Source organism: Dermacentor albipictus, chromosome 3 (assembly GCF_038994185.2).
Source record: "Dermacentor albipictus isolate Rhodes 1998 colony chromosome 3, USDA_Dalb.pri_finalv2, whole genome shotgun sequence".
Classification (NCBI taxonomy): Eukaryota; Metazoa; Arthropoda; class Arachnida; order Ixodida; family Ixodidae; genus Dermacentor; species Dermacentor albipictus.
In genome coordinates, this window is record NC_091823.1 from 143767025 (window position 1) to 143785584 (window position 18560).

Genomic DNA, 18560 nt, shown 5'->3' on the forward strand with positions numbered 1-18560 from the left:
GTCCGGCAGTTTTTGCTGTGTGGCCTGAGGTGGCACGAATGCTATGATGATTGGTCGCTTAATCCGATACCGCAGTGGGACGCTGGCTTTCATGAAACCAGAGGCCATTTAAATTACCCTCCGTGTTTAACTGGCTCATTTGTGCAAGCTTGCAAATCAAATGGTTCGTGACAGTGCGCGCCTCACAGCGGTACGAGGCAGCGCGCGTGGGAAATACGGATTGAGGCAGATATGCGACAGTGTACACGACACGCTGGGTTCCCTGGCAATGTGTTGTCGGAAGCAACTTGTGGCAGCAAGATGGCGTCGAAGAACGAAGAGCCATGTGAAAGGGAGAGAATAAGCCCTTTATTTCAGAGAAAAATGGCGTAAGCGATTCCTAGAACCATTCAACTGATTCGTTAAAGAAGATGTGTGTGATCCGGAAAAGTGAATATCTTCTAGCGCAAGGATGTGGAAACCTGAAATGCAGATGAATACCGTCTTTCGCGAATGTCTGAAGCCTAAGAACAATCGAATATTGGCAAGTAGGTGCGACATTGGAACATCACCTGTCGCACAGCAATAGAAAATTAAGAAAATAATCGTTGCATATCACCGAAACATGAATTGATAACTTCTAAAACAAACTGGGTCGGGGCACGTTATCATGCAACAAAGCCTAATTTCATCACTCGTCTTGTTCCGCTTACACGTCAGTTCAAGAGCCATTGCGCCTTTCTGTGCTGCGCTAGCACCGTAAATTTGTGCAAATGAAAATTCTAGCAGCCGCGCCTCCTTCCGTGCATATCCGTTGTTCTCAGCCCATGTGCTATAGTGTTCGCACCCGATAACTAGGCCCCGAAAAAGTAAGCAGCGAATTTCTGTCCGTCCCGCCTCGTCAACCCTGAACAATTAGCATATTCTGCGTGTCCAGACGAAGAAGCATCACTGACGCTTGCAAACGGGAACACTGCCCGCGAGCAGCGACAGCGCCTCTAACACCTTACACCGCACAAACTAACTTTGTGGACATGCGGCCTCACCATGGCCCGTCTCGGGTACGCATCGGTTGCCTTCGGACACCTCTATGGAACGTGTTACGGCTGCGCATATCTTGCAGCTACTTGCGTGCATCCTATTCGACCTTTATATCTACAGCGCTCGAAGTGTACCACAATGCGTGGTTAAGAGTTAGAGAGGTTCGGCTGCGTGCATAAATACCCAAGTCCAACTGGTTCCCAAGAGACGAGCGCATTCTCTCTTTATCTTTGCCACCACGACCAACGTGGCGTTCGCTGTGAATGCAGCGGCACCAGGGCAGCTCAGTGCTCCGCCTCGGTTGTGGTCTCGTGCGCGGCCTACGGTTGCGGCGGCTGCGAGGTGTCTCTTTGTGCGAACTTGCTTGACTCCTGGCTGGAGCGGCGTTGCTTCTTGCGCTTGCGCTTGTTGGTCGTCGTCTCGTTCGGGTCCTTGCTGACGTCGCCCTTCGCTGGTGTACCGTTACTCTTGAACGTCGTTTCCGTTCTGCAAGACACACCCATTGCGGAGACGCTCAATTGTAAGGAGGGGAGACAAAAAATGGCTGTGGCTTAGCTAAGGTTAAGCCCAGGATGCGAAGCATACTAGCCTTTATTTTAGTTGTTGAACCACTGTTTAGCCTGGTGAACTGCTGTTGCTTGGCTATATTTGGTTCGGCTAGACGAAGAAACAACTCATGCGTAACTCTGCTTCGCCTTCAAGAGTGGAATGCGATAGCGTTCCCGTCGACCCGCCAAGGGGTGTACAACTATGGGCTACGGCACAGCGACTACGCGCCCCGCATTAGACGCGGTGAGCGTCGAGCAACGCAGCGTTCTGCGCGGCAACGAAATGTGCGCCTGAGCAAGCGACGCACGCCTGAGCCTTATAAACAGCTCGTTTCTAAGGCAACACCGCATTCACTAGAGGCGCTTTTGTACCGCTTTGAAGCATCGTACTCGTGGCTCAGTGGTAGCGTCTCCGTCTCACACTCCGGACACCCTGGTTCGATTCCTACCCAGCCCATCTTGCAAGAGTTGAGCCAAAGCCACCTAGAAAATCAGTCTCTTTAGCACGCCGCAACCTTCGCTTCTCAATCCAACGAGCAGATCTGTCTCCAGGAGGCATCTCACCTCGTGAGTGTCTACCAGAGGCAAGCGCAGCTGCTTATATACCGCTGCGACGCCGCGAGCGACGGCGCGAGTTGGAGCCCCGTTTCTCCTCTGTCGTGACGTCACGGTGTCACGTGGTATTGAAGGCGACACCGCCGAGTCTGAAGAGCTGGGTGGAGCTCTCAATATGCTTCGCATAAAAGCAAGGCGAGTCGAGGCAGGGAGGTCGACCATGACGAGCGCGCACAGCGGAATAGGCACACGAGGGCTACTTAACCGGTCACTCAGGCAGTTGCACTTGATCTGCACATTTGTACGAATATTTCACGCCATTGACGGGGGCACATGGAAATGTGCCCCCGTCAATGGAAATGGTATGGTATGGAAATGGTATGGAAATGGTATGGAAATGGTATGGAGTCTTGTTTCAGGAAATCAAAGGCGCAAAGTAGGCGCGGAGAAAGAGACATACCACTGGACGTCTTTGTTCGCGTCTATTATGGCGCCTTTCATTGCCGGAAATATGACACCTGCAGCGACTAGCTGAAACCAAGATTCTACGGAGTTTATCTAGTTTAAAGCTGTCACGACAAAGAAGCCTCATTAAAAATGTCGTGCTGAGACTAAGGGCACAACAAGTGTTCGATAGTGTCTTCGATCTACAAGCATCGCACGTTGGTTCCTAGGAAAAAATGGAGACTGTATGCAAGAGCATGAATAACTCTACAAGAATAGCTATCGATTACAAGAGAAACACGAAAGCTCAGGTACACACAAACCGAATACTCAAGAAAGGATGGCGCAAACAAATAGGGATGACAAAGAAAGACATGAACGAGCGCCGTTCATTTTTTTTTTCTTTCTCGTCAACGTGTGTTCGCGCCATTCTTTCGTGATTATGGAATACCAACAAGCCCAGCATTCAGTACTTCTAAAGCAAATTGAAGCAAGTCGTACGTCAAATAAGACAACCAAGCTATTCTCAAGAGAGGCGCAAAGGAAAGTTGTGCAAAAGAACCATATACGAGATATTGGAGGAAATCGAAAGAAATGAAAACCGGCTCGTACTTTGTCAACCGCTTCGTCAAATCCGGTGCAACTCCTCCGTCACCCCGGGCTTTTCTTTCCATTCTTTGGCGTACTACTGCCCCATGGGTGAGGTGCACGTGAACAGGGTTTAAAATGCCATAGAGACAGGTCCTAACTTCTCCGAAGCTCCACTGTTCTAAGGTCGAGCCGTGTCCGCTATATCGAGTGAACAAACTTTGTGTGGGCAGAAAGCTCAGAATGAAGGGCAATACAAAATCTGCAAGGTAAGCAGGTTGTCTGCGGCAACTGTCGCGTCCGCGGTCGCCGCAAACTAGAGTCCACTACCTCACCTACCAAAGGAGGGACCGCTTACTTAGTGCAATCACCGCGCTTTAAATGACACTTGAAGGGAAACAATCAAGTTTAGAACCGAAAAGATTTTTCAAAACTCTATTTTTGTTATTTCGCGGCAATATGTTGATCGTTCGGAAAGAAAGTTAAGGTTGAAGTACCGTTCCATTTTTTTTCGTGTCGATAACCCAGCGCCGATGTGTCAGTGTGACGTCATGGATATTAACGTTTACTTTTCATATTTGGCCGTCGTGGCTCAGTAAAGGCTCCCAAAACTTGCCAATCGTAGTTTCTGCCTCATTTATAATACAATGCACTCCACTTTTGCCGATAACAAGTGAAGGCGCCACCCATCTGTGAAGTCACGGCGCGTGCTTGTGCGGAAACTTCAAGGTGGCGTCGCCACCAACCTTTCATCCTCGCGATTTTTTCGGCTTGCTGATCCTTTATTCGTGGTGAGGTTAGAGTAACCTTTCGGTTACGAAGTGTCTACGATTACGTCGGGCCTTCGCGCTACCTTCAGATTACAGTCGTTAGAAAACATGCAAAGCTCCTTCTCACACAGGCTGACTTGCCCGTCATAAAATATGCTATGTGAAATCCTGGCCACACAAGCGAGAAAATCTACGAGTCCTAGCACCTTTCGACAGCAACCAGTGCTGTAGTGCAGTGCAGGGTTAATAACGGAAAAAAGTCATAAAAGGTTGCTCTAGGTGTTAAACATGGTAAAGCATAAAAGGGTAGAGCAGTGCACGTATACTGTACAATAACCGGTCTTTCAAAACGCCAAAATTACCGAAAGTAATGCGGCAAAGGCCCAACCAATTCTGAGTCTGTGGTTAATGAACAAAACTCGCAGTTTCGTCCGAAAGGCGAAGCTATGATTGGGACAGCAAATTTGACAGCTATGCAAAGTAAGGTTGGTAGTTTTATAAACTGCATAAACTGCTGCAAACATTCGCTTACTAACTGCGCACGTTGTGACGCGTGCACAGGCAAATACGAACACATCTCACTCGATGGCCACAGACACTCGCTGTCCGAACGCTGGCGTGATGAATAGCGGCAGCAGTGGCGAGCGAATTCACCTTCGTATTTCACCTCTCTTCACTGTGAACTAGGCACGCGAGAACACAGCGCACACTGCTTCCAAGATAGGGCGCGGGTGACGAAGAGACCACAAAAAATCGAGATGCGCACTAACCTGCCACAACCCCCTCCCCTTTCTAGCACGCGCATATCTCCCAGCTCCGCCCCCCCCCCCTTTGCAGTCATGAGATGACGGGGCGAACCCTCCCTGCTTCTTCCCTATTGGGAACCAGCGCTTGATTTTTCACGACACCTACAGTGCCGCCCTGGTGGTCAGAACGTTCACAACTCAGCCGCTTCCGCGGACGAAGATTGCTACTGGAAGTGGCGTTGCGTGCGCTGAAAGTCGAAGGAAAACAAAAGGACGCCGACGATACTGTTGCGTATACAAGTGCCGCCACTACGTCGGGATGAGGGAGGATGTATCCTTCTGCGTCTTTCCATATAAACCCTACGAACAAGAACAGAGGCGGCGTTGGAGTAGGAAAGTAGTCAGGCGTAGGAGTAAGAAGTAGGAGTAGGAGTAGGAAAGGAGTAGGAAGGAGTAGGAAGTAGGAAAGGAGTAGGAAGTAGGAAAGCAGTCAGGCGAGCGGAGTAAGTTCCTGTCTTGTCACCCTGTCAAGCGGTGTCGGGCTGGTTTCTAAATCGAATTTCGCATGTGTGCTTCGTTTATTCGAGAGTGAAGACGGTCAGCCGTGGCAGCCAGTACCAAACAGCAGAATGTGCAGTCGGCATTTCATCGGAAACAAAATGAGCAAGAGCATGCACCATCGAGCATATGTACCAACCATTTTCCCTTCGCAATACGACCGCCAAGCCCCTTCCAATGCCACCGCACGAAGCGAATGATACGAAAAGTGAATATTATCCATTCATTGCCAAGAATTAAGTGGGAGGGAAGCTGCCTTGTAATACGAGTTGTGTGCGCATAGTGCCGGCGCACGCGCGACTAAGCCGCCTATGTGTTTTGAAAATGCGCATGCGGATGAGGACTCGGCGCTGAGATGCATCCGGTAAACTTATGTAATTGTGCTAAATGTAGCCAGCGTTGTTACGGATCCAGCAGCGGAGCACTCAAACCCTTGCTTGCGCGAGTCAGCTGATGCAATAAAGCTTTCTTCTCCATTAAATGCTGTAGCGAAGTAACATCTGAATGTTTCATGTCTAGCCAGAGAAGTATGAAAAGTCCTCAGGCCAACTAATACTTTCGAAACCATAGCGCAGCACGACCGGTGCCATAGCTGGTAGATTTGCGAGGCAGGCTGCCCCGCACGCATGGCAACGGCACTCGCGCAACCATTAAAGAAACACACGTGCTCGCCGCGACACACTGTGAAAATTATATAAAGCTTAAAAAGCTTTTTTCGTCATTTCTTCCCTTGATGGCGCTAGCTTCTTTAAGAAAACTGTCTACTGGAAGCGGCGCGAAAACGCAAACATACGAACTATAATACGGCCGCGCACGTGGGTGTCGTCTGGTCGAGCGGCTGGGATAAGCCGCGATTCGTCGCCAGGGCGGCGTGCAACGCACTCTTTTCGCCGCGCCACCTATCCAGCGCTGGTTCCCCATAGCGCGCGCGAGAAGCCGCCGGCGAATCGAGCCACAAGCCTTCGCGGTTCACCCTCTCAAGCTTTCTCTAGCATCTCCAGCAAAGCGTGTCGCCGCAATCTACCCGAACTTGGACTTTATACGGATTACGGCGACGCCGTCGCCATCGACGGAAATTTGCCTTGAGCGTCCTTGTAATTGCTATGGCAACACATTCAAAAAACGGTTCGGCAAGTTCCAGTGGTAACGTCGCTGACTCTCATGTTGTGAGGCGGGGTTCGAGTCCCTGTGGCGCCTACTTTGTTGTTTCGTGAATAGTAAAAAAAAAATGTCCCTTAATTTCTGGAGTTTCCCTAGCATGGCGAAAGCCTTTTTGCCACTTAGATCTCTTAATTCCAAATGACAGCGATCAGCACTTCCTCACTCCCGCTCGTAAGCCACAACTATTGCACCGCCGGGTCACGCATATAAGTGCGTTTACTGCTCCATTTCTGCACCACGTTATGCTGGTGTTTTAACGCGACAGCGTCAAGGAGCTCGTGTCGCAGAAAAGGCGGTGTCGTCGGCGTCAGCAGCGTTGGCCGTGAGCGATAAATTCCGGAAAGCACTTCATAGATAAAAAAATATCTTGCAAGATGGGCTGGTGGGAATCGAACCAGGGTCTTCGGAGTGTGAGTCGGAGACGCTACCACTCAGCCACGAGCTTTTTCGGTCGATCAAAGCGGTACAAGATCGCCTCTAGTGAAGGCGGTGTTGCCTTAGAAACGTGCCGTGGAGAGTTATACTACGGTGTATATCGGTAATTATGACCATGTAAATTACAAACGTCACAGTTTCACGAGTAGCGAAGTACGTTTCCACTACATTTCTTCAGCGCTCTGCGCACACGCAGTCATCTTGCGGTAAACACAGAAGACCCCCTCCTCGCAAGGTACGGAGTGGAGTGCCCCGACGCGTGGCACTCCACTCGCCCCATGATCGCGTCCGCCTTCATGGCGCGTCGCGGTCCCGCACTCCGAGCCGGGCCGGTGCGGACGGAGTGCGATAACGCTATCGCGTTCCGCTCTTGAAGGCGAAGGTTAAGCGTCCTACAATTTTTTTAATGTGCTCTGTAGCGCACGTATTTTTAGGGCGCAATAAAGTTAGTCGCGTGACCTGACGGTGGGTGTGACTGTCCGGTAGTGATGAGGACGCATAGCTTCCTATCGTCTAGTCTTGCAAGATGCAAGTGGCGAAAAAGGCTTTCGCCAGGTCAAGCAATACTGGAATAAAAAGAAACGAAAGAAGAAGAATATTTGTCAATTGATATCCGACCAAGCTACCCAGCGCAGTTTACTGCAACGCTATAACAGAACAGCCAGCCGTGCGGTGGAAACAAAAAAAGAACCAGAAAGCTCATCCCACTCGCCTTCGCGCAGAGCGTTTCCCGGTGGAAATGCCATCGTATAAGCTGCAGTTGCCGCTTCGCGGCAACTGCAGCTTATGCTATTGCTGTGTTATGTTGCTACTGTGTTCTTGAGCGTCACCACCACGTGACATTATGCAGCGGCGACAGACACAGACGTCAGTATGCACTATACGGCATCGTGCTCAGGCCATAGGCAGGCCGCAGCGGTTCCTGCCCAAAGCGAGCCACGCACAGTTAGGACTCCTGAAGAGCAGCGCGAACAGGATGAACGACGAAAGGAACAACAACGTCAATGTGCACGACGGCTTCGCGCTCAGGCTCGGTAGGACCCAGTACAAGGCTCCGTCTAATTGGTCTATCCGATGAAGTGACACCACAGCTTCGCTGGCCAGCCACCTTCCAACATGAATTGGGACCCATTTTGTTTAAAACCGAATTATGTTACACCGTATTGAACACAGTCATTGCATGTTTCGGCATAAAAGCGAGCCCTCAGCCACGTTGACACTGCAGTACCATCGAAGCGAGCTACTGAATCTATGTTTTTCATCACGATTGCGCAGAACCCAACAGCATCAAAGAGTGTTGAAACAGACGCAGTCGAAATTACGTTGAAACGTACGAGTAACTATGACGCCTCATACGATTTGCTTGAAGCACACGTTTACACAATATCGCGTCGCAGCACACCGGCCGAATGGAATGCGTTTCTGTCTCTGTGCGAAAGCGCACATCTCCGTTCTGGAATCAGATGCGGCCCTTGTTGCAGCAACGACGAGCATGCTGATCAGCGCGGGCTGCACAGCAACTCGCACAGAATGAACGCTGACGCGAGAGACGTATGCATTTAACTGTCCAGCGTGATTATGGCCGACGTACCTTAACGTGAAGCCTGCAAGAAAAAAAAAAGAAAAAAATACATCGGGCGTACTTCCGTAAAAACAGTGCCGGGCCCGTGTAACGTACCTGTTAAAGAAGTTGAAGGGAGACGTCGGACGCGGCTTTCAGCACAGCCTTTTCGTTATTGTGGAAGGGCATAATTTACCTTGTTTTGTTTTTAGTGTCCCTTAATTACAATATGCCTGCGAAAGGGCATTTCTTCCGTTCTCAGTTGCTCCCTCCTGACACCACACTCTTGACCGGATATCAAATATCGGTATCGCCATTGGCCAGCTATATCGCTTATCACTGCATCACAGTTGTGTGATATTATAACGTGAGATGCGGGCCCGGGAGGCACACGCGCATTTTTGTCAGCATAACGCCGGAAGAAAGGTTAAGGGCCGTTTATAGTCCGACGTAACGCACGCGCGCGCGCGCGCGCGCGCACGCTACGTCACGTCGGCGAAAACGACACCTCTATAGTCGGGCGCACCGGCGCAGCTAGCGTAACCGGCGGCTTCCAACGCGCCCCGACGGGCCCGGCGCCGATTTGGCTCCGGAGCCATTCGCGCGTCGAAGTCGGTGGAACTCTCGCACCACAATGCATTGCGCGCGAAGAAAAAGGCGCCAACACAACTCCGCAGACGGCTTTTGCGGACGGCGCGCGACTTGGCGAACCTTCTGCGCATGCTCCGAAGATAGCAGCCTACGGCGCGCGCGTTGAACTATAGAGGGGATGGCATCTTGGCTGGCGCAGCGCAACCGATGTAGCGTGACTGACCGCGAACGACGCTCGCCCGCGCGCCGATAACGTCGGACTATAAACGGGCCTTTAAGGCCCGTTTATAGTCCGACGTTATCGGCGCGCGGGCGAGCGTCGTTCGCGCTCAGTCACGCTACGTCGGTTGCGCTGCGCCAGCCGAGATGCCACCCCCTCTATAGTTCAACGCGCGCGCCGTAGGCTGCTATCTTCGGAGCATGCGCAGAAGGTTCGCCAAGTCGCGCGCCGTCCGCAAAAGCCGTCTGCGGAGTTGTGTTGGCGCCTTTTTCTTCGCGCGCAATGCATTGTGGTGCGAGAGTTCCGCCGACTTCGACGCGCGAATGGCTCCGGAGCCAAATCGGCGCCGGGCCCGTCGGGGCGCGTTGGAAGCCGCCGGTTACGTTAGCTGCGCCGGTGCGCCCGACTATAGAGGTGTCGTTTTCGCCGACGTGACGTAGCGTGCGCGCGCGCGCGCGCGCGCGTGCGTTACGTCGGACTATAAACGGCCCTTAAACGAGCCTTTAGCGAACAACTGGCGCCGGCAAACAAATTTACAATGCCGTCTTTTTTTTCTTTTTCTCTTGCGAATGTCTTGTCGAGGAGACTAGTTTCGATGTAATCAAGAAAATCTGGGGCCGAATTCACACAAACCTTTTATTTTGTAAGTGATCTCTGCCCTTGGTTGGCGCCCTTCATTAAAGGTACGTCCAGCATCAGGGTAGGCCGACTTTTTTCTTGCGAACAATTCTAGCCTAAGAGGTTTTTGTGAACACGGGCCCTGTTTTACACGCCCAGACTGCACGTGAAGCATGCAACGGCAATGCCGTTCGCGGCCGAATTTTTCGGCCAAGCGCACGGGAAGTATCGATGCGATGTAATTCGCCGAACTTGGAAACGGGCAACTCCTATGCGCTGACTTGCGCTAAAGTAGCTGTATACATATAGTCTAAGGATTCGAATTTCGGTTCTTTTTTTACCGGTCGTTGTGGCGCAGTGGCTATTTCGTTGGGATTACTATGCCCGAGGGCGCGCGATGGAATGCCGGCCGAGGCAGCCGCATTTCGATGAGTGGTGAAATGCAAAAGCCCGTGTACGGTGCATTGGGCGCACGTTGAAGAATCCCAGAGGGTCAAAATCAATTTGGAGTCTCTTAATACGGCGTGCCTCATTATCAAATCATGGTTTTGGCTTGTAAAATACCAGAATTTATTTGAATTCCTTCGGACAAAAAGAAAGGGGAAAGGTAATTTTTCGGGAGCATAGCGCGTTTCTATGCATAATCTCAATTAAGCGCAAGTGTGTAGGCACAAGCGTTTCCTCGCCGAGAAACGCAAAGCGACTCAGTGGTACAGCAGCTTTCGCTTGCGGATTCAGCTTTGCAATATCACGAACTGGACTACACTGTTGTTCCCCACACCGGCCCTGACGTACTTGTTTACTAATTTTGCTACATCGCTGATTATGTGATTTATGTCATTGGTACGAATTCGGATAATTTTGAAATCGGGAGTGTTTATCTTCAGTTGTTGCGAATAGTGTCCCTGTGCATATGCTCAGAGCGGCGCCTCTCTTTCCAATGCAGCTCTGAAGAGCAGCTGTTTATTTCGGACATTATGTCCAAGATAAACCGAAGTACGCCATCAACAACGCGGAGAATCGAGCTGCAACGATGTCCCTGTACATATCTGCCGTACAAGGCAACGAGGCGAATAGAGTCCTTGTATACATGAGCCATATACAAGAACAATATGACCACTATTCCAGAGCGCTGGGTTGCGGCGGGGCGCCTAGACTGATCGAGATGTCTTCGAACCGCTCGGATATCTGCGCGCGCATCAAGGTTGATCGTAGTTGATCGTTTGTGTGTCCATAAGTCCCGTCACTGAGCGCGCACATTGATCTTGCGAGACGGAACCCACTACAGTGCACTCAGGGTACATGTTTGCCGAGTGTATGCGCAAAAAAAAAATCACCGATGATTACGATACTCCCTTCATTTTGCGATATATTGGCTGGCGCAGGCAATTAGTCTGGTGTGGCACGTTTCAAAGGGAGCGAAGTGTGGCACCACTGCCTCACTAAACCGGAGATCGCGAGAGCCAGCTCGTGGTGCCAGCGCCTGGGTCGGATTTACAGCAGCCGCCGCAGACAGACGTTCGTTCATGCAGTGCTTTGTTTTCACTCGAGATATCTTGCTACAGCTAAAGGAAGAGGTACTCGAGACAATGCCGAAAAACGGGGAAAACGTGATCATGGCCATCGACATCAAGGGAGCCTTTGACAACGTGTCCCACGCCACCATTATGGAGGGGATTAACACCACAAATTGCGGGAAGAAAGTCCATGACTATATCAGAAACTTCCTAACAGACAGAACAGCGACAGTAGGCCTGGGAGACCTACGGAGTGACGCCTATCAAACGCCATGCAAGGGCACTCCGCAGGGCTCAGTAATCTCGCAAGTACTCTTCAACATAGCAATGGTCAACCTTACCAAGAAACTTAGCAAGATCCAAGGAATCAGTCACGCAATATACGCGGAGGACATAACGATCTTGACTACTCAAGGCTCACTTGGGGATAAACAAGAGGCACTACAAGAAGCTGCGGCCTGCATCGAAGAATACACAAAGCAAAGAGGCCTCAGATGCTCCACGGAGAAATCTGAACTCCTCAGGGTGGGCACACACCCTACTGCTGCCCCGCTCGAAGTAAGGCTAGAAGGACAGCACATCCCGGAACAAAAGATTATTAGAATCCTCGGCATGTGGCTGCAAGGAAGCCGGAAATGCAGCCACACAATCTGCCTGCTAAACAAAGCAGCAGGACAGGTGGGCCGAATGATTAGCAGAGTGGCACACAAGAGATATGGCATGAAAGAGGAGGACACACTCAGGTTGGTCAACAGCCTGATAGTCAGCCGGGTCACATACTCACTGCCGTACCATGCAATCACCAAAACCGAAAAAGAGCAAGTTGGAGACCATCCTCCAGAAAGCGTATTAAACAGCTCTCCACCTCCCAAGGAACACATCCAACGACAAACTCATGCAACTTGGAATCAGCAACACTTTTGAAGAACTAAGGGAATGCCAGCTCAAGGCACAAGTACGAAGACTCAGCAATACAACAACGGGAAGGGCGTTCCTGACAAAGTTAGGTCGGGAAGTAGAAAAACCACAAAGTAGCAAGGCCACAATACCATACCCACTAAGAAAGAAACTAGGCATACAACCTATCCCTCGCAACATGGACCCAAACCTCCATGCGAATAGGAGACAGGCTAGGGCAGAGTTTTACGAAAAGACGATGGGACATCGGGACAATACAGTCTATACCGATGCGTCCCTATACTCATAAGCACACAAAAACAACGCGGCAGCGGTAGTAGTAAATAATCAAGGAGAATTAATCACAGGACTCACGGCCGAGGTGGCTAACATAACCGAGGCAGAGGAAATCACTGTCGCACTGGCAGCGGAAGAAGGTTATAAAACAGGAATATCCCTCAATATTCTAACAGATTCACAAGAGGCGTGCCGGAGCTATATAAGAGGCAGAATTAGTAACATGGCGCTCAAGATCCTCAGCAGAGTTCCAATCGCTGAGGGACAACCCACACATAACATTATCTGGATACCAAGCCACGCAGGGATCAGGGGCAACGAAGGGGCAGACAGCCTAGCTCGAGGGATGACCAGCCGAGCAGGAACGTCAACCGCCCCAGAGGGGCCACAGATCAACTGCGAGAACAGCTATTTAGAGCTATTAAACCTCTATAAGGGGCTCAGATATCAATCTCCCCCACCACATAAACCATTAACAAAGGAGGAGGCCGCAGGATGGCGGAGACTGCAAACGGGCTCCTTCCCAGACTTACACATACAAAGTAGGATGTTCCCCACGCAGTATTGCGCAACCTGTCCGTGGTGTGGAGTTAAACCAACATTATACCACATTACATGGGAGTGTACAAGAAACCAGGCATTCCACAAACACAAAACACCAAGTGCGAAGCAATGGAAGAGCTGGCTCACCAGCCGCGAGCTAGAGGCTCAAAGAGCCCTAATAGCGCACGCGTGCGAGGCGGCCCGGCTCAGTGGAGCCCTGGCTCCATGGCTGAAGAGGACCCAAGCTTCCAGAATGAAGACTTCGGCCTCGACCCACTAAAACCTTAAAAGAGTCAATAAAGTTTTCCATTCCATTCCATTCTATTCCATACAGACGGCGCGCGCTACTCTGGCGCCATATCGCATATAGCCATCGCCGCCGCACAGGCCGTCTTGCGCGTCACTAGGCTTTCATTCTCACGCTTTCGTTCCACCAAGGACAACAGTGGCTCTTCGTTGCTGGGAAGTCGTGCCCTCAGTGTCAGCGGCGACAACTTCCAAGTAAGCGTGACACCAAGCCTCACTCGTAGCCGCTCGGCATCGTCCCTTGCAGGAGCAGTGGTCCCCGTGCCACATACCGCGGACTGACCTCAGCATCTGACGCCGCGGTCGAGCGTAGTCCTCCCCACCCCACAGCACCCTGCCCCCCTCCGAAGCGCAGATGAGGTTGCCCACGCGGCTGAGCCTGCCCCGGCCGTCGGCAACTTAGCGCACGCACAGGTCGTATCCCTCCTATCCTCCTCCGCTTTCCGCCTCGTTCATGGTTCCGCGGCACACTCCTTCTGCGCTATCGCATTTCGTGCATCTCCCACTGCACTCCGCGCTCGCTTTCATTCTACGCGGAACTCGTTCGCTCGGTCACGCCGACGCTCGCGGCAGGAACAGGCGTCTACTAAGAGCTGCGCTCTAAGATAAAGGAAAATAACAAGGCTCTTCGCCGGCTCACTTACGAGTGCTGCTTTATGCGGCTGGGAATCTTCTCGACTGGCGACACCTTGTATTCCGAGGTGCCATGAGGCATGATCCCTGCGGCGTCAAAAGGCGTAGTCGACGCCGACGCACTACCGCCCGGAGTCGCAGACGTCTCCGCCGTTGTCGGCGTGAGGACAGGCTCGGGAGCAGCGGGCGGTGGGCCCACAGCGGCAGGCGCCCTCAATTCCCCGCCCTCAACCACGGGCACCTTGTCGAGCACCTTGGCGTCGGGCTGGAAGCAGCCGAACACGTCCAATTTCAGAGGCGCGCGTCCATCGGCGAAGAGCCACGAGGTGACGCCGGACACCGCCACCAGGGTGAGGAAGCTGATGACCATGGAGAAGGTGCGGAACGGGAAGCGCTGCTCGCCCTGCTCGTAGTCGTAAAAGGGGTACTTGATGAAGGGTGGTATCTTCAGAATGGGCTCGCCGCCGCCCGCGCGCAGGAAGCAGCCGACCACGTAGGCGGCGAAGGAGCCGTACGTGTTGACGTGCTCCTTGAGGTAGACCACGCACACGAGCTGCGGGAAGAGGATCACGTAGACCAGGTCCGAGGAGAGGTACCACAGGCCGTAGATGGATTCGGCCGTGAGCGCCATGAAGGTGGCCAGCGCGCCCACCAGCACAATGGACACGCGCATCACGCCGATCACTTCCTTATCCGTGGCCTGCGAAGCACGGAATGCCAATTGAGCGGACACTGTAACGACAAGAATTGCATCACGCTGGAAGAAAATATTGCGATTCCAAAGAACACGTACACTTATACTGCAGAACAAATCGAAAAAGAAGGAAAAACATAGCACTCCCCTAGTCATATAACCTGTTGCATCTCACCATGGAGCAATACGTACGTTACTCACTTATCCTCAGTTGAACACGTTCAGAATCAAGCAATACGTATAATCTTTAGTGGTTTTATGTCTCAGACTCCTTCGTTGCATTTTACGCATAACATTTTAACAATGCAGAATCTGAAAAGATATAGAGGAATTTTTATGTTTAAGTACGTGTCCAGAAAGCTTCTGTTTCCTTTGCTACATCCTAGTTAATTTCGTCATGTTCCATCGACGCTTCTTGTTAAATAATATAACTACTTATTACTTAACCCATTAGGGACCAGTTTCTTTTTTTTTCTTGCTATCTTGAAATAAATCATATATAAACTTACCTTTATACTCATAATCCACATGCAAAAAATAACTACTTATTGCTTACGCCCACGAATAAATACGGCAAGCTCACTGCAAATATATAACGTGTTCTAATGTGGAATTCATTGCCGGCTGGAATAAAAGAGGGTTGTGTTGATTAATTTAAAAGTAATTTGCGTTTAATGGGCTAAATAGACAGTTGACTTTTCATTATTCTATTTATTTGCAACGTTCTTCTGTATGTTTAAACTTCTAGAATGAATATGGTATTTTTCATAATTCTGATTGTTCGCAACGTTGTATATACTGAAAGCTGCTCTACAGTTTATGATGTAACAGCTGCTCTACATGTTCCGAATAGCCTGATGCTGTTCATTGTATAGTTATTTTGGAGGGCAGCACTTAGGCGCCCATTATTGCGGCGAGCGTCGGCGTTGTCCCTCGGCGTAACCGAGCGAACGGGCACAGAGAAATATGAAAGCGAACGCTGAGCGCAGCGTGAGAAGAAAAGTGCAGTGCCGCGTAAGACTTGCGACGACCGCTACACGATGGCGCCATAGGAGCGGGCCCTCATCTGTTCACCGATGGCATGCGGTGATCGCGTCGCACGATACTATATATTGAAACAACGCGTTGCATGAGCGGAGGCCTGTCTGCGACGGCCGCTGTGAACTGCGCCCACGCGTCACCCACAGGCTGCCTGCCGGAATCTCCCGACTAGCGACGCAGTCGCGTGACCCTTCACTCCATTTTCAACGTGCCGCACGAGACAGATTGTCCGCGCCAGGCAATATATCGCAAAAGGAAAACGCATATAAAGCTGCTTTTGCATTTCACATTAAGGGGTATAGGTGAATCATGGATGATTTTTTTTCTTTGACGTAAACATTACCAAGGGGTCTCGCACATTACATTATTTTACTATGAGATCTCTTTTTGTATTTGTCTTCTTTGAAATTAATATATTGAAATTACGAAAATAATAAATAAAACAATACTCGTATTCTCCGTTATCCTCACGCAAAGACGGTGGCACCACGACTGAGTCGCTGAGTCACGTCAGACGTCGCGGTCTCCTCGCTGATATGGCTTCTATATCCGGAAATATCGGCGAAGCTCAATCCTTTATTTTTTAATAAGGAGGGATAACCCCTTTGGAAAGAATTCTCTCATTTCAAACGGTACGTACCGATTCCTGTAACAAGTGAGTATAGTCACCACCTGTACATATCATAATCCGCAGCGTCATTATTACGTGATTATTGTGGCAATGACCATTTATCTGAAATGCACATTCTCAGCTCGAACTTTTCACACTCGGCGAGCCGTAGTGGCATCTGCACGTGTGTGCACCCTGTGCCTTCGGCGATGATTACCCACCGCAGGAAATCCACAGTACCATGTGACGTTCTGCACTATTGGCTACAAAACGAAGTTCCACGCTAGCGCACCCCTGTTCGCCAAGTAGAAAACAAAAAACAAAAACAATGGGACCGGACAGAGCACGCACGTTCTGCCTGATGCCGAGTTTGTAGATATTCCAGGCGAACATGGATGCCGCGCTGAGGATGGAGGAGTCCGAAGAAGACATCACCGCCGCGGAGACGGCGCCCAGCCCCATGGCGGAGACGAAGCCGGGCGTCAGGTACTGCAGCACCAGCGGCAACGTCAGCGACGTCGCATCGCCCGTCAGTGGAACGGCCTTCGTGTAGCCCGCCTGCGTGAAGTCTGCACGCAAGGGCAGGGAAAAGAGTTGGCGGTGCGAATACGCGTTGGTGAAGGCGAGTCATGCATGGGGCATGAACTGATTAGGAACAGAAAATAGCGTTCTCTGCGGCCTATGCATAGCGTCTCGAATTCCACCTGAGCATGGCAGCTTCATGTAACGGTGCAAAGTGCGGCGATTAAGCTGAAACAGCTGCCGTGATAACCCCAAACAATGGGTCCTGCCGTTCGTTGTGATCATCACGCATTTCCTGTCATGTCGGTCACCGAGTGGCACATCCATGCAGGCTACGTCCATCGGTTATGAATGCCCTCTCTCTGCAACCTTTCCTTGACAGCTGAAGCATATTTGACACTGCACCGGGAGGGCTGGTTGATGAGACCATATTCTGTAGTGCAATGAACTTGGGGCCTTTATTTCTACTCCGTGATTTTGGCAATTACAAGTCGCTGGCACTGGCCGCGCACTCTGCTTTCCCCTGCGTAGCAATGCTGCACTCACTGGCTGCCTTGGCGACGGCGCCGATGATGACGGGCGGGATGGCCATGAACAGGCAGCCGAACGCCGCCATGTACGACAGCAGCTCGGCACCCTCGGCCGTGCGGCTCGAGAGAACCCGCTGGAAGTAGACCTGCGTGCGCAGCGCGTTGAGTGTGTTGCAGAGCGACAGGTAGTAAGGAGAGAGACGGCGGGCCACTTTTAGTAGGGAAACTTGGTTTAGTCGGTGAACTTTCACATTGGAAAAGCAGCGCTAGAGTAGGCAAGCAATTCACTCGACCGTTCCTTAGACATGCAAGACATTGCCACATATAACAGGTTTTCGTGCCTGTCCACGTCTCTAGCACAGCTTCTATATGTCACTGAGTCCCCTTCTATTAACGCAGTACTTTTCGAGCACGCACTGCGAAGATAGGCGACTTTCACGAACGCTGCAGAAAAGCCATTAGCCTCAGGTTCGCAGGTCCATGCACCATTGGAAAACGCGCTGTGAAAAGTACACGCAGCAACAATATTTGCCGCTGAATGCGAGAGGGTATTTGTGTTCCTGTTGTCGCGAGAGAGTAGTGCACTAGCCTGAAACCGGCGTAAAGAAGGTGGCTACACGAGTGGTGACAAGTCGAACAGAGAGGAATGCGAGAGCTTCGGGACACATGTTCCACCAACCTGCCAGGGCACGCCGCCCATCATGAGGAGCAGCATGGAGTCCCAGTAGTTGCCGAAGTCTTTCCACTCAACGCTGCCCACGAAGTCGTTCCTCGGGTACGAGATCGGGCCGACCGCCTCGTGGAACATGGCGAACGGCACCGACAACCACTGAGCGACGAACGGGAAAGACACGCCATCAGCCATGTGCCACGTGATCAATATAGGAAATCGTAATTGCTCTACGGAAGGCTGTGGTACTGAATTTACATAAACAGGGCAAAAGTGCCTCGGAAAGGCTGGCCAACGTTCCAGTAAGTGGACTTATCTTTGTCGAAGGTGGCTTGTCAGCCCTCCGAGCATGATAAGGCCACCTTCGACTTGTGTAGGTCCACCAATCGAAACGTTAGGCAGCCTTTCTGTGGCACTTTAGCCCTGTTTATGTCACTTCAATACCAAAGTGTGCAACTTCGGCTGCCAGCTCCCTTCTTAAATTT

General features: G+C 51.2%; 1 protein-coding gene across 1 annotated transcript in view; it reads right to left on the bottom strand.

The window, feature by feature from the left end:
- Positions 1-1214: 1214 nt before the first annotated feature.
- LOC135905322 (high-affinity choline transporter 1-like) overlaps positions 1215-18560 on the bottom strand; it is a 56556-nt gene continuing 39210 nt past the window's right edge. Inside the window, exons 5-9 of the mRNA XM_065436352.1 lie at positions 18085-18234; positions 17422-17551; positions 16705-16922; positions 14020-14708; positions 1215-1506 (exon numbers count right to left, since the gene is read on the bottom strand). Of these exons, the coding sequence (XP_065292424.1) occupies positions 1341-1506; positions 14020-14708; positions 16705-16922; positions 17422-17551; positions 18085-18234 (1353 nt within the window). The 3' untranslated portion in view covers positions 1215-1340. The remainder of the gene's footprint in view (positions 1507-14019; positions 14709-16704; positions 16923-17421; positions 17552-18084; positions 18235-18560) is intronic.